This window comes from Lutra lutra, chromosome 10, assembly GCF_902655055.1.
Source record: "Lutra lutra chromosome 10, mLutLut1.2, whole genome shotgun sequence".
Classification (NCBI taxonomy): domain Eukaryota; kingdom Metazoa; phylum Chordata; class Mammalia; order Carnivora; family Mustelidae; genus Lutra; species Lutra lutra.
The window spans coordinates 60,570,106-60,594,812 of NC_062287.1; the positions used below are offsets into that span (position 1 = coordinate 60,570,106).

The window sequence follows — 24,707 nt, forward strand, 5'->3', positions numbered from 1 at the left end:
TATTGAAAACCCATAGGCATAAAGCTACTATTTTAAATGTCTACAGGGTTCTTTGGTATTTAATAACACATTTCCATTTCTACCAAACAAATATAAGATTTATAGAACACGTCTCCATCTACTATTCAGACTTTTAGATCTCTATGTGTCCTCCCCAACAGCTACATTTAATACAAATTAGAGTTCACCCCAAAATTGTGTATAAATAAGGGAAATGTGGAGGTTCTCCCTTCTATCTTACTTTATTCACAGAAGAATACCTTCACAATCTTGTAACACAAATGGTAATATTTGATGATAGTAGATAGCCTGATCTGCACAAATGAAATGAGATTTACTGCTATAAGTATGTAATTTGGGAGGAAAAAAAAAGACAAGACAATTAAATTTTTGCAAACACAAACTGCTTGGATGCTATGTGTCCTGTGCTACCCTCCTAATCTGTGCTTCAGCAACCCTCTTTTCAGACTCCTTAACACCTATTTCACAGGGCTGTGATATGAGGATCCAAAGAGAAGTTGGATGCAAGAGCACTTTAGAATTTATAAAATGCTATACAAATGTGCTGCATCGCTGTAATTAAGGTCATTATCTTCCCTGGTATGAGCTTTCACACTCCTTATAGTCAAAGGTTAAGAACAAAACAAAGCAAAAACCCCGTCTGTCTACAGCAAAGTCTTATCTTTTCCTTTCTTTTGCATCAGGATTAATTGAGCCCCAGGGTAGTGTCCTGCCACAGCTTTTTCATATCAGGCGTGCCCTGCCCTCTTGGGATGGGGGATGACCAGACATACTCCTGGGTGCTCAGTCTGCACAGCCCTTATTCTAGACAGTGTGGGCTGGGTCTGCACTTCCTTCACAAGCACCTACAGGAATTTTCAAGGAAATTCTACCTTGCTCCATAATCATGGAACTTCCTTTTGGGGTATAGAGAAAATATTTTTGTGTTTTCCCTAAGTTGGGTTTTCTGAATAACTTTTACCAAAATCTTGGCATCCTGGGCTAAGAGCAAGTCTTGGAAAGTTAATTTACAATGATAGTGAAATAACTAAGGATAGTGAGAAATCTCCAGATTTACCTAATTCCAGAAGGACAAACACATGGCTGGGTTTAGAGCTGAAGAGAAGTGTCTCATCTTTTCCCTGGAGAGATTTATTTCTCATCAGACTCCAAAGAAACTTTCCCCGAAAGAAGTGGGAGTGAGATAGAGGGAAAATAGTCTCTCTGGCTTCTACAAGCAGAGAAAATACATTTATCTTCAGCATTTGGTTTTGACCTAGCCTTCACTGTATAGCCCTAGTGGTAAGAATCAAGTATGGGAAACCACACAGCTTTCACTACCTTTTTTTTTTTTTAAGATTTTATTTATTTATTTGACAGACAGAGATCACAAGTAGACAGAGAGGCAGGCAGAGAGAGAGAAGGAGAAGCAGGCTTCCCTGCTGAGCAGAGAGCCCGATGTGGGGCTCAATCCCAGGACCCTGAGATCATGATCTGAGTTGAAGGCAGAGGCTTAACCCACTGAGCCACCCAGGCACCCCTTCACTACCTTTTTAAGGGAATAGTAATAATCTATTCCTGATCTAGAACAGTTTGTGTGTGCATTCAGGACAAAATTGATGACATGAGTATTTACAAGGCAACACATGCTCAGCACAACACTCCAATATAAATGGTCTTCTACTTCCATAATACTCAACCCTGTTAAGTCTCGGGTGGCTGCTGTCCCTGTGCCTATCCCTATCTCTCCTTCCCACTTTATTGCTTATTGCCGTATAAATCCATATACCTAAAAGAGCCTATCTCAATCACAACAAAATAATGTGCTAACCCCCCCCCCCCCAACAATACTACCAAGCTTAGGAAGATGACGGGTCTTGGGGCAAAAAAATGGCCAAATGGACATAAACATCAGGGTTCAGAAGACAAAAGCCCAACAGTGGGTGAAGTTCAAATGCAGTCCTAAAAGGACTGAAGTCATGGCCTGAGCCATATTTAGGCCTCTGAGGTGGCCTCAACAGAACTGCAGGCAGTGATGTGCTACTGAATGCTCAGCAACTGTCTTTTGGGGGGGTTGATTTGTACATTTGCTGATTCCTGAGTTGTAGATATTCCCAGTATAACCGATTTCAAGCTACCAATATGCTGTTGACCTGCTTGCAAAATTCCTGAAAATTTAATACCTGGCTTTCAGCGTGAAGAGTCTTTCTTCATTCAGCACCCCACTAATTGCAGCTCTTCTTAGACCTGATACACTGGGCTTAGAATGAACTTGGAAATTTCAGCTTTGGTTTAGCTCAGAAGAGATTCAAAAGAGTGAGGTCTCTGTGCTGGAGAAATCCTGCCTTTGTGGGAGTTAGGACAATTAGTGAGTAGGAGCAAATACTTTGAAATCATACAGACTCATTAGCTTTATGCTCAACATATATTATTTATATGATACTGAACATACCACTTAATTTTTTGGTTAAGGTAGGATTCACATAACATAAAAATTCACCATCTTAATTAACCATTTTACAGTGGTCAAGTCAATAGCTTTTAGTACATTTACAATGTTGTACAATCACCCCCATTATCCAATTCCAGAACATTTTCATCATCCCACAAGGAAACCACATCCTCCCCAAGCAGTCACTTGTTATTTCCCTTTCCCCAGTTGTCTAGCCACTACTAATTGACTTTCTGTCTATGGATTTGACTATTCTGGACTTTTGACCTAAATGGAATCCTACGATACATCAGCCTTCTGTGTCTGGCTTCTTTCACTTAGCATAGTGTTTTCAAGCTTCATCCATGTGATATTATGTATGAGAACTTCATACCTTCTTATGGCTGAAAAAGATTCCATTGTTTAGATTGAACATATTTGTTTTATCCATTTGTCAGTTGATATGCATTTGATATGAGTGGTTTCTATTTGAGGGTTTATTATAAATAATGCCATTTATTATAAATTATAAATTTATATATATAAATATATAATATATTATATGTAACATATAATATATTTATATATATTATATATTTATATATATATAAATATATATAAAATTATAAATTTATTATAAATAAATTACATTTATTTATAAGTTTCGGTGCAAACATGTTTTCAGTTCTTTTTGGTATATACCTAGGAGGAGGACTAGGTCATTTGACAATGCTGCTATATTTAACCTTTTGAGGAACTGCCAATATGTATTCTACAGAGGCTGCAACATTTTACAATCCTACCAGCAAAGCATCAGGGTTCAACATCTTTATATCTCCACCAACACTTATTATTTCCCCCTTGTTTTTTTTTAATTACAGTAATCCTGGTGGGTGTGAACTAGAACAATAAAAGGAGATTGAAAAAATACTTCCTTTCGGGCGCCTGGGTGGCTCAGTGGGTTAAGCCGCTGCCTTCGGCTCAGGTCATGATCTCAGGGTCCTGGGATCGAGTCCCGCATCGGGCTCTCTGCTCAGCAGGGAGCCTGCTTCCCTCTCTCTCTCTCTCTGCCTGCCTCTCTGTCTACTTGTGATCTCTCTCTGTCAAATAAATAAATAAAATCTTTAAAAAAAAAAAATACTTCCTTTCACTCCTTTTCCTACTGACGTGAAAGCTAAGCTTCAAATTCCAGAGGAAATAGCATGTGTGAAAGTCCAGAAGGAAAGGGAATGTAGTTTTAAAAAGCATAAGACATACAAAGTGACTGTAGCATAAAGGGCATGTGAGCCAAAGTGAGACCAAGGGTGAGAGGTGGGTCAGTGGGCACCAAGCAACAACTGGTTAGCACCAATCACGCTGTAAGAGGCATTGAAGATAAGTTGGGGCACTTGAGTTTTCTTCCAAGCAAAATGGGTAACTTGAATGATTTTTAAGTAAAGGATTGACCTCATTAATTGGGATGTAGTAAGACCACCCTGATTATGGAGTAAAAAAAATGGATGCAAGAGAGAAAAACTTGGAGTGAGCAAATGCCAAATGAGGCTGCTGAACAGACCAAGAACACAGAAAGAGAGAGAGAGAAGTGATCATATTTTAATATGGCACTTGAATGAATTTAAAGGATATTCAGAGGACGTAATTGAATAAATGATTTTTAGTTTATGTCGATTGTGGAGTTTCAGTGGGATAACCAGGAGACATTGCCAAATACAGAGTTGGCTATGTGGGACTGAGAAAGAATTGGGAGTAGAGCTTTAGATGTGGGAATTTTCAGCATGAAGATTGTTATTCACTTTGTGAGCTTAATGGGTGCTAAACAAGCCTATGAATAAAGTACTATTTTTTCTTTTCTTTCTTTTTAAAATTTATTTAAGGAGGACATTGAAGCAGAATAAAAGGACCAAAGGAAGAGTAAATATTTTTGCATTTAAGGTTTTGATTGTAGAAAATTAAGATTCTTCCCTCTGATGTCTGTCATTTTTTAGGGATTTGAAAAATTCTTACCTCTCTTCCTGTAATCCTACCATTGATTTTCTCCAACAGAATTATAGTCTTGAGGTTCATAGGAATTGAGTCCATTATTGGAGGACTTCCTGCTACTGATTTACATAACAAATGCTATTAAACAATATGATTACTTAACTTCCCACAATTTTTCTTTCCATATTCTCAGCCAAGGGTTACTGCATCCCTTTAGAAAAGAAAAGAAAAGTGACCTTGTCCCTGATCTGCTTGGTTTTTACACCATAAATGATGGGATTGAATGCAGGAGGGATGGCCACATAGAGGTTGGCAAACATAATATGAAAGGTGAGAGAGATATTGTGACCGAAACGATGAGTGAGGGCAGAGAATATGGCTGGTGTGTAGAATATGAGAATGACACTGACATGGGAACCACAGGTACTAAGGGCTTTCTCTCAGGCATCTCTGGATGGAAGGTGGAAAACAGCATGAAGGATGAAAGAATAGGAAATACCAATGAGGATCAGGTCTGAGATAACGGTCATTACAGGCACAGCAAAACCATACCAAATGTTGATGGAGATGTTAGCACAGGCGAGCCGGGCCACCCCTATATGTTCACAGTATGTGTGAGGAATGATACATGACCTGCAGAAGGGCAAACGCTTCACCAGGAAAACAATAGGCAGAACAACACTGAAGCTCCGAACAACAATGCTCACCATGATTTTGACAATTGTCCTAGGTGTCAAAACACTTGTGTATCTCAAAGGAGAACAAATGGCCATGTAACGATCAAATGCCATGCCCAACAAAATGGCTTAGTCTAGAAAAAAGCTGAAGTGAAGAAAGAACATTTGGGTAAGGCAGCCGGGAAAAGTAATTTTCTGAGCTTTCAACCAGAATATGCCAAGGGTTTTGGGCACACAGGTGGTCCATAATATGAGGTCTGCAGAGGCCAACATGGAGAGAAAGAAGAACATGGGCTCATGGAGGCTGTGGTCCATCGTGATGAGGTAAAGAAGGATACCATTGCCTGCAAGGGCCACCAGGTACATAACGAAGAAAGGAATCCCAATCCAGATGTGGAACTGCTCCAGCCCTGGGATCCCCATGAGCATGAAGGAGCCTGGATTGAAACTTGTTAAATTCAGTGTAGCCATCATGGTAATTGTAATTCCTTGAGGACAAAAATATAGTATTTTATTTCTGGAACTGATGGGCCATGAATTCCCTGTAAGACTTTTCCAGAGCTAAGATCCCTTCATTCTCTTTGCATGACAAACACTGTGGCAAACACAACCTACCTTTTGTCACAATTTTTATAGCACTTACCACAGGATGCCAAGAGACATTAATAATTCCCTGTCTATAGACATTACCATAACACAGTATTGTTACTATATTGGGACCGTCCCACCAGATCTATGACCTAGGGTTATTGCTGGGCCTGTGTTGTCAGCTGAAGTTCCAAGATTATCTTGTCCTCACCAAGTAATTCAGTCTGAGATTTCCCGAATATCCTACCAGGCACGAGTCTCAATAATATCTTCACTGAGGTATCCATTCAAAGAAATAACAGGGACCCGATGCAAATTAGTAAATCTGTATTCTTCATTGCCAATAAATCATTAGGACTCTAATGAGCCAATCTACTACTGCCTATTCGTTCCACTTCCTTAATATCTGGAAGAAAATCTCCTTCTAAATATTCTTCTGTCAACTCATCGACAATTCTCCAAAACCCCTTATTTCTTCCACCTGCCAGTTTCCTGACTAACTACCGTCACTTTGTCATCACATCCTTCTCCCACCACTGGAGTATGGTGTTCAGAGGGTTGACAGAGGCTCCTCCTCCTTCAGTCCCTATATCTCATCTGCCAGCTCTTCTGATCCTCTTTGAAATCCTTTCTGATCTGCCTACTCTACTTTTCTACTTCCTCACCTTTTCAAGTCATTAGTCACTAACTGGAGCCGTACAATAAGAATCCCAGTTCTTCCAATATCCTGGGAGTTTTTTTTATCTCATGCTGCCAGATTGCTCTCTTAAAAATATGAAATTATTAGAACATTCACAACCTTGCTTAAAAGCTTGTCATTGGGATGCCTGGGTGGCTTAGTCAGTTAAGCATCTGCCTTTCGCTCAGGTCATGGTCCCAGGTACTGGGATTGAGTCCCACATGGGGCTCCTTGCTGGGCAAGGAACTTGCTTCTCCCTGTGCCTGCAGCTCCCCCTGCTGGTGCTCACTTACTTGCACACGCGTATTCACTCTCTCTTTGTCTCTCTCTCTCTCTCTGACAAATAAATAAAATCTTAAATTTTTTAAAGATTTTATTTATTTATTTGACAGACAGATCACAAGTAGGCAGAGAGGCAGGCAGAGAGAGAGGAGGAAGCAGGCTCCCTGCTGAGCAGGGAGCCCGATGCGGGGCTTGATTCCAGGACCTTGGGATCATGACCTGAGCCAAAGGCAGAGGCTTTAACGCACTGAGCCACCCAGGTGCCCCTTAAAAATATTAAAAAAAAAAAATAAAAGCTTGTCATTGCCCCCATTATACCTACAGAATATATTTTATCTCCTGCTTGGCGAGTCTGTAGTTTCCTTATATATTTTAGTTCTACCTATGTGAATGTGTCTCACATTTTCCCCTATAAGGTGGACGTCCATATAGACCTCCATAGATTTCTCCTTCATTCCTACAACTCATTGCTTAGATTACGCCTTGTCCATCAGTGTAATCTTGTTTTCTCTCAACATGTGTAAATTCTATTCATTGCTCTTGATCCTTACCAACACTGATGTCTCCAGCACACCTTCTGAACCAAGCAGTCCATTCCCTTGCTTGTAAAATCACTTTAATAATTTTACCAAACTACCAGATGACTATATTTTTACATTATTTTCATGCCTGTTCTCTTGGATTCTCTTTTATAGATATGTGAGCATCCTCTGTTAATGATTGGAACTCCTCTTGAGGACAAATTTTCTGTCCTCACAGATCTCTTCTAGAATAAAAGAAGGCAAGATTTCACATAGAATAACTGTTCATACAATCTCAGGAGTAAAGCTGATATTTCAAGCCTGTCATTCTTTACTTATTTTTTCATTGTGTCCTGTTTGGGCCAGAAAATATTGAATATATAGCTCGAATACACACACACACACATACACCACACACACACACATTTTCTTGGCTTATTGTCTCATCCTCCAACCTCAAAGACAATAAAAGTGGGTTGAGTCTTTCTCAAGTCTCCTTATTCTAACCTCTACAGTCACATACCTCTCTCTGATTCTGAACTTCTCTATCTGCCTCTTCTGCTTTTAAAGACCACAGCAATTATATCAGAATCACCCAGATAACCCAATGTGGTGTTTTATAGTCAAGTGATTAGCAGTCATAAATATCTTTTGACATATAAATAACTTATGTGCAGGTTCCAGGAATTAGGATATGCATATCTTCGAGAGGTCATTCATTATTTTAGCTATTATAATCTTTCCCTGGATTTTTCCCAGGATCTTCTCCAGTCTGCCTCCCCAAAACAACTACCAACATTACCATGCTCAGATTATACTCACAGGCACCTTATTCTGATGTTAGGAAACCAATAAAGGACTCGAAGAGGATAATTCCAAGATAAGAACAGAGAGATACAGGAGGTAACACAACACAGTTGGGGAGAACATATAAAGAGAAAGGTACCAGACAAGAAGTGAAGAGCATAGGAACAAAGAAATTTAATTCCAGCCAAGAAAGACAGACACACCTGGACAGCATAACCTTTTATTTCTCACTGCTTTTCTCAGGGGATGGAAAGACTGAGAAGTGAGGTGTCTAAATTCTAGGGGGACTCCAGGGAGTCTAGTCACCAGTCAATACTATTAGTATTAGTATATAAATGTTTGCATTAATGTTTTCCTGGTCTAGAAACATGGTATGATTCAGGGTTTGGGACAGAGAGGAGGAACCAGGAAGTGCTGGAATACTTCAGCCTGCATAGAGTAGTCATTTACAGAGAATTCAAGAAATAATTTTTTTGAAAGAAAAAACTGATTTGAATTAGCTAGGCTTCAGGTTCTGTCTCTGAAGAATGGTGTGATAATAACCCTTTAAACTCAGATCCCAGATGTTTATGTGAGTGTTTGGAGAAAAACAATTGATTGATTAGGGATGTGGGTGAGTTCCAGATATGGTTGTAGGACAGATACGAGTATCACCTGTTTCACCAAATGGGGCTTTCTGGTCTCTCCTTGTAACTGCCTTGAGGTACTTTGAAGAAACTCTAGACTCCTGAGCAAGATGAGTTAATCTTTTACATAAACAACTCCTTTAGGTCTTTGCATATTATCGAATGTTTAATCTACTGCTGGTGATTATCATTAACAACCAGATGCTTACGGCAGAAACTTTAAAGTTATTCTTGAAACCACTTCTTCTCTCACTTCTCTTATTTTCATTTTATTGATTCTGTTAATGTATTGCCAAAAACAAAACAAAACAAACAAAAAACAACCTACCACAGGTCTTAGTGTCTTACAAGGACATTTCACACTTGAATTGTCTTGACAGTGTAACAGATCTGCTTACTAAGGAAAGAGCTGAAGATACATTGTAATTTTGTGGTACTAAGGTTTCCATTTTACAAATCAGATAAAAGTATCAAGTTCAGAATATCTCAAGGGAAAACAGGCCAGCGTATTAAAGGTTATATGCTGGTCAGCTTGGTATATCAACTGTAGCACATAAAAATGGGTAAAATAGGGGCACCTGGGTGACTCAGTCGGTTAAGCAGCTGCCTTTGGCTCTGGTCATGATCCCAGCGTCCTGGGATGGAGCCCCACATCGGTCTCCCTGCTCAGCAGGGGAGTCTGCTTCTCCCTCTACCTCTGCCTGCTGCTCTGCCTACTTGTACTCTCTATCTGTCAAATAAATAAATAAAATCTTAAAATTTTTTTAAATGGGTAAAATAATCTCCTCCTCTCCTAAAAACGTATTCTTTTGACTCTGCTGTGCCCCTGAGTTCTTGCAGATCTTTGAGCAACTTACATGAAATTGACCTTCTTTCATCTCAGCAGGTCAAAGTGAAAATTCCAGAGGAAAAAATCAAACTGAGCACGGGGTAACACTAACCCCATCCATTTCAACAATATAAAAAAGTAAGTCTAACATTCCAAAATAAAAACACATAGTATACACAAAAACTCCATTTCAAAAAAATCAAATTAAAATAGTAACACACTGAAATATTTTAAAACTAAACTGTTTCATCTAAGAAAAGCCTAAGGAGATATGAAACTAAATATAATGAAGTTTCCAGGATAGGACTCTGAGACAGAAAAAGTACATCAGTTAAAACTAGAGAAAACTGTTATGGCTGCTTGTACTAGATTGTCCTTTGTCTCTGACCGAGGAATTTGTGTCTTCTACCAGCCACCATGAAACTGTGGCAAGATAACTTGGTTAGCTTGCAAGGAGAGGAAAATTTCAGACTCCTCACAGTTCTTAACATAGACAATTTGGGAATATAGAATAAATATATCATAAAACCAAGTAAACAAAATATCCCTAAGAAACAATGACTCACAGAAATGAAACTATCTTTACTATCAGCTGTCCTCTTTATAAAGGCATCAAGATTGATTCTTTGGAACAAATAAATTTAATTATAAAATGATTTGTTGAAAATGAAACAGATATATACCATTCTAGGATGCTATATCAAAAGAAGTAGTGTTGAGTTATAGCTCTTTCTAACAAGGTTGTTTTCTGAACCTACAAAACATATAGTAAATGTTCAAAAGATGTTTAACTATTATAATTAATTCTTGCATATAAGAAAGAATATATTGGGTGAACCTGGTAGTGATATTAGGGAGGGCACATATTGCAAGGAGCACTGAGTGTGGTGTATAAACAATGAGTTTTGGAACACTGAAGAGACATAAAATAAAATGAAAAAAAAAAAAGAATATACATGTATGTATGTATCACCTATAATTATATCATCATCGTTTTTTCTGTACAAATAATCTTAGTTATATACTGGTATTTCTACTGCAAATATACTGTAAACAGAAGTAAGTCTTTCTGGGGCGCCTGGGTGGCTCAGTGGGTTAAGCCGCTGCCTTCGGCTCAGGTCATGATCCCAGGTCCTGGGTTCAAGCCCCACATCGGGCTTTCTGCTCAGCGGGGAGCCTGCTTCCTCCTCTCTCTCTGCCTGCCTCTCTGCCTACTTGTGATTTCTCTCTGTCAAATAAATAAATAAAATCTTTAAAAAAAAAAGAAGTAAGTCTTTCTGATATAAATTATATCTGAAATGAACCTTTGTTGATATCACTTTACCTTCATTAATAATAAGGTGTCAATATTGGTATATTGGTTTTAAAATGTACCATACTGGTATAAGATATTATTGATATCTTATTATTAATCATAGGAAATCTCTGTACAGTCTTTGTAAGTTTTCTGTACCAGAAACTACTAAGATAGGAGCTTATTACAGTAAAGGGATACAAGATAATGTTTTTTTAAAAAATCACCAGCATTTCTCTTCTCTTACGTAGTCCTAAGACTATGAGAAAAAAATGCTCCCCTCATTATAGTTTCCACTTCTTTCCTCCCATTCCTTCATGAACACTCTCCAGTCTCTACCACCCACTAAAACTGCCCTCTCTCTGGTACCCAGTGACCTGCATAATGTCCAGTCTTATGGGTAATTCTCAGCTGTCTATCTACTCAACACATAAGCAGCATTTGAAAACTATGAACACTTCCACCTACTCCATTTTTTTCCCTTCATATCTTGATTTTTATATTTTCTCCTGTCCCTTCTTCTACCTCATTGGCTGATTCTTTTTTTTCTCCCTTTCTATGTCCTCTGTCTTTCCTTTTTCTGAATCTTTTATTACTCCAGTGTTCTGTCTTCAGCTCTTCTTGCTCTAGTTTTACTCCACAAAGAGTGTGTGTGTGTGTGTGTGTGTGTGTATTTTAAGCACCATTTATTCACTCATGACTCCTAAATTTATATTCCAGATTCCTAGATTCAACTGCTTTCTCAGCGCATCTACCTAATGCTGTATAGGCATTTCAAGCGAAACATGTCCAAAATCAGACTCTTCCTCCTCCTTAAACCATCTTTATCACTGTAAATAGCAACTCCATCATTCCGGTTGCTGAGACCAATAACCTTTGAATCATTCTTGATTCTTTCTCTTATATCACTCATGTGATCATCATTAAATCCTACTAGCTCTACTATCAAAGTGTATTCAAAATTTATTTTCAAAACCTCTAATTCTCCATCCCTAGTCCATGTGGCTATAATTTCTCATCTGGAAAATCAAAATAGCTTCTTACATGGTCTATCTTCAGTTTACTTACCATAGAAAAGCCAATAATATTTCTAAACATGTAAGCCATAACATGTAATTTCTCACTTCAAAATCTTTTTGACGACCACTATGGAAAATCGTTTAACAGTTCTTTTCAAAACTAAAAATAGACTTTCCATATAACCCAGCTATTGCACATTTTGCAGTAGATATTGGGCATTTATCCCAGAGAAATAGAGATTTTATTTTCATGCATGAACTTATAGTTGGAGGTTCATAAAGCTTTGTTCATAATAGTCTCAAACTAAAAACTATACAAATAGCCTTCAAAAATGAATGGTTAGACAAACTGTAGTATCATTGAATACTACCTAGCAATAAACAGAAATGAACTGTTGGCATACTCAACAACTTGCATGAACTGCAAAGAAATCGTGCAGAGTGAAAAGCCATTCTCAAAAGAGTGAATACTGCATAACTACATTCATGAAACATTGGTAAAATATAATTATAGAGATAGAGACTAGAATAGTGGCTGTCAAGGGTTAGGAAGAGGGAAGGTATAGTCATGGCTATACAGAATAAAATGTGGGAATCTTGTGGCAATGTTCCATTTGAGTATCATGATTTTGTTGGTAGTTTAGCAAGGCAATACATGTAATAAAATTGCATAGAAATATACATACAGACACAAATGAATGCATGTATAAATGGTGGAATTGAAATGAGCTCTATGGGTCCTTGTCAATTTCTTGGGTTTGATATTTTGTGATAGATACTTAAGACATCAACATTGAGAGGCTGGAATAAAGGTGCATGAGATTTCCTAGTATGCTTCTTTGTGAACTTCTATGAATTTATAATTATGTCAAAATTTAAATAGTTTTTAAAGACCTCTTGCTGTGCTTTTCTAGCTCACTAAGAATAAAATATAAAATCTGTATTGCATGACTTACTGAAGCCCCTGAATGATGCGGCCTCTTCCCCACCCAACCACTTATCCCCACCAATCCTCCAGTCCTAATATACCACTACCTATTCTTCAGACACACCAATCAAGCTCATGTCTCTAGGTTCGCTCTTAATTATACCTCTGCTAGGGATGACCTTTAACCAAAACTCTGAATGTTTGCTTTCCACGTCTAATCCAAGTATCTGATATGACATCACTCTTGATTGATCCTATGCAAAATAGAACCTAACTGTGCCCCCATCATTCTCAATCCCATTACCTTACTTTATTTTTCTTCATTTCTCTTATCACAACCTGCCATATTTATGGATTCACTTATTTATTCACTTATTATTATCTACATGTTTCCACTGGAATATAATTTCCATGAGAACAATGACTTTATCTGTTTGGTTATCACCAGAAGTAATCAATAACAAATATTATTGACTAAATAGTGTTTGACTCTAGAGGAAAGAGGGCTCTCATACAGTGTACATATAAAATCATATGACTGTTAGTTGGCAGAGAAACTCTAGAGAATGATAATAATTTTATGTATACTAAAAATATTTGACAGAATCAAAGGAATAGTTTCAAAGAACAGAGCAATGACTGCCAGAATGGTATTTTACTAGGGCAGCTACTATATCCAGGGTTACAATTTAAAAAAAAACAAAAAAACAAGAATCAAGAAGCTAACACTTCTGCCATGAACATTAGCACAGGTGATTCTCAGTTCCCAGAAAGCTGCAGAATAAACCTTTATACCATATAATCTAGGGGTCCCAAGTTAGAATCAAGGAGTCACCAAGGACACCACCATCAATGGCTATCACATCAACATATTAGTCATACTGGAAGAATGAGAGTGAAATAAGTCAAGCAGAGAGAGTCAATTATCATATGGTTTTGCTTATTTGTGGAGCATACGAAATAACACAGAGGACATGGGGGGATGGAGAGGAGAAGAGATTTGGGGGAAATTGGAGGAGGAGACAAACCATGAGAGACTGTGGACTCTGAAAAACAAACTGAGGGTTTTGGAGGGGCGGGGGTTGGGAAATTGGGTGAGCCTGGTGGTCGGTCTATGGAAGGCATGTACAGCATGGAGCACTGGGTGTGGTGCATAAATGAACTCTGGAACAATGAAAAGAAATTTTTAAAAAATAAATAAAAATTTAAAAAATAAAATAAATAAAAATTTAAAAAACAGAGTAAAAAAACCTTCGCTTTGAACATTTTTGGGAAGAAAAACAAAGAAGGAAATCATGATTTCTGACTTACTCTTTCCTGATAGATCTTTAAGAATACATCCAACTGAAGAAAGTTACATTTCATTCAGATGTAGATATATATTCAGATGTGTTCCAAATTTTTCAAAAAGAAGGAATGTTAAATGGAAGTTTAAAAAGCCAACTGACAGAATTCAGGGTAAATACATTCTCAAATACATATATTAAACATACAGGTGTCTTTGTCTTTTCTTTGCCTACTTATTTTATTTGACCCATTTTTCTATTGCAATTTTTGTCCTTTTTCTTATTTATTTATTTATTTATTTATTTATAGGACTGCCTCATAGTTATTTTCCCATTGCTAAAAAAACTGCTTCCAGGCTGATACTTATCATTGTACTTATTTTATATTTGTCTCTACAGACATTTTCTATGAAGGTATAATTGTGCTTGCTTCCGCAGCACATATTCTATGTAGGTATAATCAATTGGTTAAGCATTAATTTTATTATTTGTACCTTTTGAGTTCTATTAAGAAATAAGTTCTTATCCAATTGTCATAAATTTATTTTCCTATATTTTATTCTCTATATTTTACATGTTTGCATAGAATTTGAAACACCCCTCCCTTTTTAAAATGACAAAACTTAAAAAGAAGGATATGGTAGAGAAAGCCACAATCAGTTTTTTGAAACTCTTTCAAGCCAACTCAAGCACACTTCTGCTCCTATGTTTAAGAATGCTTTTTAGGCCCCATAGTCCCTGTTAGCTCCTGGTTGTTGCCTCCAGACTTCACAACACTGAATTTTACCGGCATTCCAAAACCCCATCAAGAAGAGCACCCCCTGGAGTTAACACTACCCACTCTAGAGTCCCCATCAGATTAAGGAAACTTTCTCTTAAGATACGTATCACTTAAAAAGTATGATAAAGGGCGCCTGGGTGGCTCAGTGGGTTAAGCCACTGCCTTCGGCTCAGGTCATGATCTCGGAGTCCTGGGATCGAGCCCCGCATTGGGCTCTCTGCTCTCTCGGGGAGCCTGCTTCCTCCTCTCTCTCTGCCTGCCTCTCTGCCTGCTTGTGATCTCTCTGTCAAAAAAAAAAAAAAAAAAGTATGATAAAATACTCATTTGTAAACAAACTGAAGGATTTAACTTCTCTCTGAACCCTCTGAAATTCAAAAGGTTTCAGATACACTTGGAAATGTTGGTTATTTCACCAAGGCTTTGACTGGAATGTCATATTTGAGAGAGACATGCATAGACTCAGATATGACCAAATAGCTCTGAGGAACTAACACGGCTGACTTTATGAAACCTGGAACCATAAGGCTCCTTGGAAATGTTGGCCTTGCTTACAGAGTTCCCACCATCCTCACCAGAGACAGACACAGAGAGAGAAGGAACACAGCAGAGGAAGTGGGAGAGGGAGAAGCGGGCTTCCTGCAGAGCAGAGAGCCCGTTGTGGGACTTGATCCCAGGACCCTGGGATCATGACCTGAGCCGAAGGCAGACGCTGAATGACTGAGCCACCCAGGTGCCCTGGATTTCTCATTCTTAATAGCCATACTGATTTTAATGTGTTGCCTTTTTTAATCTCCTTCTGCTTGCTGTTGAGACTCCATCCCTACTAAGACTTCACAACAACAGATGATCCCTATCACCCAGAGATACTTCTGTCAGCGTTGGATTCAACTGCCTCCACTTCTGTAATATGTTCAGGGTGTCTCTATGCCCCTACAGCAGGAGGATCTTACAGAAGATGAGAACTTCCACCTTCAGCAACCTCAGATTTAAGGGTCAAAATTGTTCAGGGAGGAAATGAGGGAACTGAACTCTAGCTGAGGACAAAACATAAGCCTGCACCCTGCAACCTCCCCTCCCACCCCCGGGGACTCTTGGGTGGGACATGTATGACAATCTTCCAGGAATCTGCCAACTGTAGTAATGTGCTGGAGGGGAAAACAAATTTAAGGAAAGGCAAGGTCTCCAGTCTCTTACGTATATTGTAGGTTGGTTCTCCTTAGCATATGAAAGTTCTTTTGAGAACTTTCCCTCCTTTCCCCCAACTCCCAGTGCTCAAGATCCTCATGCAGCAGTTCTCTCTGCCCCCGGGTTCTGTCCCTGTCCTTTAATAAGCTACCATTTTGCACCAAAAAAAAAAAAAAAAAGAATGCTTTTTAAATTTTTTTCCATTTGGATGTTGTTTTATTTTCCATATATGTATTATAAAATAGGGGAAATTCTCCCCCCAGTGTCCCAAATGAGGTAAAAATTATGATGAAAATTTACTATAGGTTCACAGTTTCTCCCTAAGGGATGCAATCTTGTATATAAAAGGATCAGAATAGCTCCGTTGTGCGAAATGGCATAAGGCTAATCTTTTTAAAGTTTTGTTAGGGAGACTACATCTGTTTATTTGATTGTTATTTGCTTCTATTTGTTTCTGTTTTTATTTTGTCTTTTCTTCATCACTGAAAGAGCAACACCTGGTTGGGGCTTAGATGTTCATGGAGAATTGAAGAATCCCACCTTAAAACAGAGAGCTGAATACTGGATTAGTGCTATTTGAACACCATTATCATTATTTTAATAATGAAGAGAAAATCTGTTAAGACCTATGACCAGGGCTTATCAATATGTCCTGAAATTTCAGTCTCATTTTAATATTAAGACAGCCAAATTAAGGAGATGACATGGAAAAATGGATGAGTAAAGACCTGCAATACTTTGCCCTCTGTAAAAGTTATGAAAAAAATTAGATAATTAATTAGGGTCAACTTATTCATAATTATGGGAGTTAATCAAATGCTTGAAGCCACTTGCAGAGCATTTATTCAAGAAAAATGGCTCAACAGAGTCAAGAACAAAGAGCTTCGTGGAGTTTTAAGTTGTCTGAAAATTATTCTCCTCTCTCCAGCTATGTAGAGCCTTAAAAATAACAGCTTACATTACCAGAGAAGTTTGGCAGCCACTGGAGGAAGCAAAATGGAAACTGGGCTCATTCAAATCCTCATTCCCAAAGAATTTTCATTATCTGACTTGTCTGGTAGTTCCTTGGAAGACCTGACTTACACAGCTGAACAAAATTTGTCCGGTATTAAAAGGTTTCTGGGGGAAGGAAACATTTATTGAAAACAAAGATGGCAAGTGTTTTAGTTTTGTTGCTGCTTGAGGCAACATAGAGCATTACAGTAGACAGTAAACTAACCAAAAAAACTGAAATGTTAAAGCTGTAGAAGCTTTGGAAAAGACTGGCATATCCTTGTAAATCTAGAAGCTCAGAGACATGTGAGAGCTGTGAGCATGCTCAGGAAAGACCTAAGAATGCTCTAAGTTCTCACCTCTTGCTAACCTCAGGCTCTGCAAAAGCTGGAAATGAAGGCTAAGGCAGGGTTATAAACTGCATGGCTGAGTAGTGACTATGTGCTCTAAAATGCACACAGAGCCCCTCAGTAAAGACTGGGTGGTTTATTGTTCTTGGTATTTACAAAAATCTCTGTTTAATCATTAGCTGACCTCTAGGATAATTGAGTAGAGACTTCAGTGATCACATGAGACAAAGAATATAAACTTTAGAGAATTAGTTCAAGAAAGTGATTAAAGAAACAACAGCTAGAACAATTAGCAACACAAGCATACCCCAGGAATAAGGGAAAATCAAATTTCCAGAGTGGCCACAGTTTAAACCACTGCCCAGTGTCTTTGCATGTCTCATATAGTTCACAGACTAGAAAAAGAATAATCAATAGAAACTGTTCTTGAAAAGCCCAGATGTTTGAATTATACAAAGACTTGGTATAAGCTATTTTAAATATGTTCAAAGAGCTAAAACCAACCATGTCTATAGGATTAGAAATATAAAAAAGAAAAGAAAAAGAAAACAAATATAAATACTGGAGTTGAAAATTGTAATAACCAAACTGAAAGGGGCTCAAAGGCAGATTTGAACTAGCAAAATAAAGACTCACCAAATGAAAAGACAGGTCAATTGAGGTCAACAAATCTGAGGGACTAAAATTTTAAAAAGTAATAAAAAATTAGTAGAGCCTAAGAGACATGAGACACTACCAAATGTACCAACATATGATACAAAATGTGAGTCTGAGAAAGAAAGGAAAGAGAGAACAGTGCAGAAAGAATATTTAAAGAAATAATGGGAGTGTCTGCATGGCTCAATTGGATAAATGTCTGCCCTTGCCTCCTGTCATGATCTCAGGTCCTGGAATTGGGTCCCACTTGGTGGGGAGTCAGTTTCTCCCTCTCCCTCTGTTCCTCCCTCCTGCTTGTGCTCTCTCTCTCTCTCTCTCTCTCTCATAAATAAATAAATAAATAGTGATGGTGATAATAAAGAAAAAAGAAAGAAAGAATGGCAATAAACTTCCTAAATGTAATTTTTCAATGAATCTATGAATCCAAGAAGCTCAAATATTTTTGGTAGGACAAATACAAAGAAATCCACAATGGGACATTTCATAATGAAATTGCTGAAAGCCAAAGACAAAGTATTGAAAACATGGGGAGAAGGGGCTCCTGGGTGGCTCAGTGGGTTAAGCCACTGCCTTAGGCTCAGGTCATGATCTCAGGGTCCTGGGATCGAGTTCCGCATCAGGCTCTCTACTCAGCAGGGAGACTGCTTCCCCCTCTCTCTCTCTGCCTGCCTCTCTGTCTACTTGTGATCTCTCTCTGTCAAATAAATAAATAAAATCTTTAAAAAAAAAAGAAAGAAAACATAGAGGGAAGCAACTCATTATGTAGGAGGACTTGTTAATAGGACTGACGGCTAATAATTCATCAGAAACCATGGAGGTGAGAAAGCAATGGAATAACATTCAAAGGGCTGAAAGAAAAACAAATCTCAACTAAGAATTCTATATCTGACAAAAACTCTTCCTCAGAAATGCAGATGGCACACAACAAACTAGGATAGAAGTTCCCTCAACTCAATAAGTTGCATCTGTGTAAAGTTCACAGCTAACATCATACTTGATGGTGAATGATTGGATGATTTCTCCCTAAGATCAAGAAGGTAGGATGTCTGCTCTTGTCACTTTTATTCAACAGTGTACTGGAGGTTCTAGCCAAGGAAATTAGGCAAGAATAAAAAATAAAAGGCATCTAGATTGGAAGAGAATAAGTTAAACTATCTCAATTTATAGTTGACAAGATCTTTATATAGAAAATCCTAAGGAATCCACTAAAAATAAAAATAAGAAACTATTAGAACTATACATGAGTTCAGCATGTATAGTTAATTACACAGTATTTAAGGTCAATATAAAAAATTGCTTATATTTCTATTCATTTGTAATGAACAATCTTGTAACAAATTAGTAAAATGATTCAATTTATAAGAACATAACAAAGAATAAAATACTTAAGAATAAATTTAAGATGTATAAAGTGTATACTCTGAAAAATAGAAAGTATTGTTGAAAAATTAAAGGAGACATGCTCTGCATAATGAATGGGGAAAAATATCACACGTTCATGGGTTGGAAAACTCAACATTGTGAAGATGGCAATACTTCCTAAATTGATCCGCAGATTCAACTCAATCTCTATCAGAATCACAGCCGACTTCTTCATAGAAATTAACAAATTGTTTCTAAAATCCATATGGAGTCTCAGGGATCCAGAATAGTCAAATCAATTCTAAAAAAAAAAAAAAAAAGCAGTGTGAAATAAGAGGACTCATAATTCCTGAGTTAAAACTTATAATGAAACAGTAATCAAGGAAGTGTGATGCTAGTGCAAGAATAGGCACTTAAATCAACAGAAACTTACAAAATTCTTTCACATTCATTGTCTCACTTGTCACTCACAATAAAATCATAAACACACAAATCTGTGCACACCACATACTTTCAGTCCCAAGTGCAATTGGACACTCCCTGAAGCCACCCTAACTTTACCAAGCAGAATTATACTTCTAGCCTCTGGATTCCCATAGGTCTTTACACCCACAGTCTTACTTAATTACTCATAGCTGCTCACGGTAAGAGGACATGTTTTCCTTACTGTAGACCTGAAATATTTACTAAAGAAGGGATGATTCTTGACTTTTCCAGTTTTTAAATGAGCAAGATAGGAACAATAGTCCCTATATATCCTCTCCTTCAGGATGACATTTGAATACAACAGATTTTAGCAATGAAGGAGTGAAGAGAGAGCATTAAGGTAAAAAAGGAGCAGAGGTTTGAAGACAGACACTAGACAGATGGTGAATGAAAGAAGCTCAAGAGGAAAATGCTCTAGGAAGGATGAAAGGATGAGAGAAAGAGAGGAGAGAGAGTGGGATTGAAGGCATGGAAGAGAACTAGTATCGGGAAGGAGATGCAAAAACAAGTTCAATGGAAACTCTCACACTAAATAAGAGCCTCTGAGTTGGTGCTGACCATCACTGCACCACACTCCTTTGGTTCTCAGAGTGTCTATCAATTGATTTCTTTTCTCTGGCTCTATGCCAGAGCATCTCCTTGTGTGCCTTAGATCCTGTGTTGAACAGAAGTATATTGGCCCAAGTGTCAGGGGAGGGATTTGAAACTAAGGGGGGAAAGGACATACAAAGGGAGGAGAATCCATATCCCCAAAGGAAAAGAGGAAACAAAGACCATATGAAGCAAGACTCTAGATTCAATTCTATATATTAAGGAAGGCTGAGCTGTGAAAGAAACATTGTATCAAAAAACTGTGAATATGAGAAGGTGGCCTCAGGGAAGTAAGTCTGGGTCATATATTTTCAAGTTGGAGAGGAGGTTATTAATATGATGGAATGAATGGGTAATGGGTACAAGATAAGTAGACAACTCTTAGCAACATTCAAGGAGATGTGAATGATGAAGGGGAAGAGTGGACTAGGTCACCCGAGGGAATTTTGTTCTGCAGGGTACAATGGGGGAAAAGCAGTTTGAAGGGTCACTTTTTATAACGGGTCTCTTTTATACAGGTGAGGATTGATGAGCAGGTGATCCTTAGCTTGTAAGAAAGATAGTAGAATCATAAATGGCACACAAGCACTATCCTCTGACATTGAGAAACAATGGGGAAAATGTTTTTCTACTGCAATTGGGGGGGGGCATTTATAAATGATAAAGTTCCTGGATGGAACAGTCAGGTAAAGGACTCAAAAACAGGTGGGAATTGGAAATAGAAGGAACACTTTTTCTGGTAATTTCCCCAAAGCTGAGAAAAGCAAGAACTAGAGGGCAAGAGAATTGGGCATAGAAGGAGTGGGAGATCTGAAAACAGGGGCTTCCAGAGAGAAAATTGTGAGTGGAGCTCCTAGGGATACTCCCTAATTTGGGGGTGCAGCAACATCAAGGCTGCCTCAACTGGACTGAAAACACAAGCCCCATGGATTACCAATAGGGAACTGCTGTAAACTAAGGCTGCCTTGGAGGCTGATTATGGAGAAGGAGAACTGAAGTCAGAGAAGAATGTTGACTCGGACAAATGGGACCCAGGAAGGTGGGAGCACATAGTGGAGGGTACCCATGGTGAGTGATGTTGGAGGAAGAACGGAGGCAACAATTGGCATGGGCTGTAGACTAGAAGAGAGTGTGAGAACAGAGGTTCTGTGCAAACCCATGGTTTTTATGGCATGAGTGTGTGCCCCTGACAGTGTGAATTTATGTGGCCATGTGAGTGGAGCCTTACCTATTCTCTCATCTTTCTTAATGTTCACCACATGTCAACTCTGTCCCAGACACCAGTGAATAGGACAGCAGCCCTGACCCTTAAGGAGCTCGCAATATATTGGGGCTGAAAAGATTTCAGTGTGGTAAATTCTAAAGGGAGATAGGTGCTTGCAAGGGAATGCAGGTGCCTTGAGGGGGCACACAGCCCCCCTCGGGGGATGAGGAAAGTCTTCCTGAATGAGAAATATAAACTGGGTAAATAAAAGTGAGGATGGAGGTAGAAGAAGCAGAATATATGAAAGACCACAGAGAAAGAAGAACAGGTTCAGAGACAAGTATTTGATCCAGTTTCAGCAGAGGAAGCAGGAAACATTTGGGTGAATCTTTCAGGCAGAGGGAGTTTATGATTTGTAATCAAGTCAGTACTGTGCTCAAAATTATCTTTAGGAAACATAATTTACATACGGAGGCTGTTGTAGAGACTGGAAGAAGTGCAGACTAGGTGGTGGGAGTGGGGGCAGTGTTCAGGTAAGTGGATCTGAAGCCTGGTAAACTGGGTAGATGACAAATACAGATTTGGGAGGTATTAGCACAAGCACACTGAATGAAGCCCAGGCTGTGGGCCAGATCAGTCAGGGAGAGTGGGCGAGTGAGGAGAGGTTGCAGACAGCCCAGAGGAAATACTGACAGTCCTGCAGGGACAGTCAAAGGCTTGATGAGGACTGGAAAGCAAGGCCAGGAGACAAGAGAAGAACCAGTAGAGGATAAAGAAATCAAAACCTAAAGAGGTGTTTATGGAAGGACTGACTTTGAAGGAAAGAAGAAAGAACAGTAAGTAGTGGAACAGGTAGTAGAATAAGATGTTTATATGAGAGTTGTTGTTGTTTTGTTCGTTTGTTTTCAAGGTTCTAAAGACATGAATATTTATAAATGCAAAAGATCTAAGAAAGAAGATCCAAGAAAAATTAGGAGAAATTGAAGATATAGAAGAGAGAAGTAATTGATGGAACAAAGTCCCAGAGGAGGTAGGAAAAAAAGAGAATTCAGAGAATAGATGGGTAAATTATTCTTTTAGAGATGCATACATACTTACACACATATGCACATATATACATAGGCACACACACAGGAATATGTGTACGTGTGTGTTTACACAGCTAGTTTTAAAAATAGTTTAAGAACACACACACATGAAAGTAATTGTGGGACCTGCAGATCCGGGTCTTTTCTTTTTTTTCCCCACATAATGTCCAGTGCTCTTTCTAAATGCCACAGCAGACTTCACTGCCTCCATACTTGTCAGAGCATCTGTGATGGGGGGAAAAGAGATGCAGTGTCTTCAGTGCCCACTGCCCCCAATCCCATTCTCCCACATGGTCTGCCAAGCAGAGAAAATTGCTCCTTGGTGTGGTGCTGTAGCCCTTCTGTGCAGAGCCTGGGGCTTTCGCAGAGCTCATTATAGTTCACATACCTGTAGCGATTAGAGATTGTTTTTGGTGTTCTAGCTGTTCCTGTTCTTTTCAGTACCTGTGACACTGTACTGGGTCTGGCAATGTTTTTGAGCCCTGTGAAAGTCCTAGAATGATACTGAAATCCTTGGAATAAGAACACAGACCCTTTCTGTGGGCAGGGTCTATAGCCGTGCCCTTTGTGCAGAGAGCCTGTGGGTCATTGTCTAGAGAGGATACGCCTTCGCAGAGCCCAGAGTGGTTGTAGGACCTCTAAGTGTGTGCAGACCTTGTGGCTGTTTGCAAGCCTCTCCATGCATTCTGCTGGTGTGTATGAAGTCTGAAGCTACATGTTTCCCCTTTGGTACAGGAGAAGAAAATCATGGCTCTTTCATCTGCCAGCAGCACAGCTGCTGGGAATGACTCTGACACTCGCGTGGCAGGCTGCCTCCTCACTGGCATCCCTGGGCTGGAGCACCTGCACATCTGGCTCTCCATCCCCTTCTGCACCATGTATGCAGTTGCCCTGGCAGGCAACGGCATTTTAATTTGTGTCATCCTCTCCCAGCCAGGTCTGCATGAGCCCATGTACGTATTCTTGGCCATGCTGGCCAGTGCTGATATCTTGCTCTCCACTTCCACAATGCCCAAAGCACTGGCCAACTTCTGGCTGGGTTCTAGCCACATTTCCTTCAATGGCTGTCTCACCCAGATGTTCTTCATCCACTTTCTCTTCATGGCTGACTCTGCTGTCCTGCTGGCCATGGCCTTTGACCGATTTGTGGCCATCTGCTTCCCGCTGAGATATGCCACAGTCCTCACAAGCTCGGTCATTGGGAAGATTGTCGCTGCCGCCCTGACCCGCAGCTTCATCATCATGTTTCCGTCCATCTTTCTTCTCAAGCGCCTGCACTACTGCCGGATCAACGTCATTGCACATACTTTTTGTGAGCACATGGGCATCGCCCGTCTGTCCTGTTCCGATATCTCCATCAATGTCTGGTATGGGTTGGCAGCTGCTCTACTTTCCACAGGCCTGGACATCATTCTTATCACTGTTTCCTACATTCATATCCTCTGAGCCGTCTTCCGCCTCCCTTCTCGCAATGCCCGGTCCAAGGCCCTGAGCACTTGTGGCTCTCATGTCTGTGTCATCCTGCTCTTCTACATCCCTGCCCTCTTCTCTGTCTTTGCCTACAGGTTTGGTGGGAGACGCATCCCACACTATGTCCATATCCTCCTGGCCAACCTCTATGTGGTCATCCCACCTATGCTCAATCCCATTATTTATGGAGTGAGGACCAACCAGATTTGGGAAGGGGCTAAACAGACGTTTTCCCATCTTGCCCAGGAATCTAAATAAATGTTCTCAACTTGACCTCAACCTAATCCTTTCTGTATCTATCGGTTGTTCCTATAGTCACCCTATCCTTATCTCTACATCTCCCAGATATTGCAGAGCTATTATTATCTATGTCCCAATTTATTTAAATACACGCTCTACTCAAACCCACCTTCAATTTCTTTTTTAGAAATCTACAGTAATATCCACGCCACTTTCTTCTACCTGTTATTCAAAACCTTTTGATAACCCACTGTCTTAAGAAAACCTGATTAGGGGAAATGTGATAACTTACCTGAATCTACCATCCAAATAAGACTTTTCTCAGTATCCACTTGTATCTTCTCCTTAATATA

At 39.1% G+C, this 24,707-nt stretch overlaps 1 protein-coding gene and 1 pseudogene across 1 annotated transcript; one reads left to right on the top strand and one right to left on the bottom strand.

Annotated features, from left to right (window-relative positions):
* Window positions 1-242: 242 nt before the first annotated feature.
* Window positions 243-5,562, bottom strand: LOC125079758 (olfactory receptor 52H1-like; annotated as a pseudogene).
* A 15,855-nt stretch (window positions 5,563-21,417) lies between these two features.
* Window positions 21,418-24,372, top strand: LOC125079759 (olfactory receptor 52B6-like). The gene is given in 2 exon segments (XM_047693524.1): window positions 21,418-21,483; window positions 23,380-24,372. Coding segments are annotated over 2 exon segments (1,059 nt in total).
* Window positions 24,373-24,707: the final 335 nt, after the last annotated feature.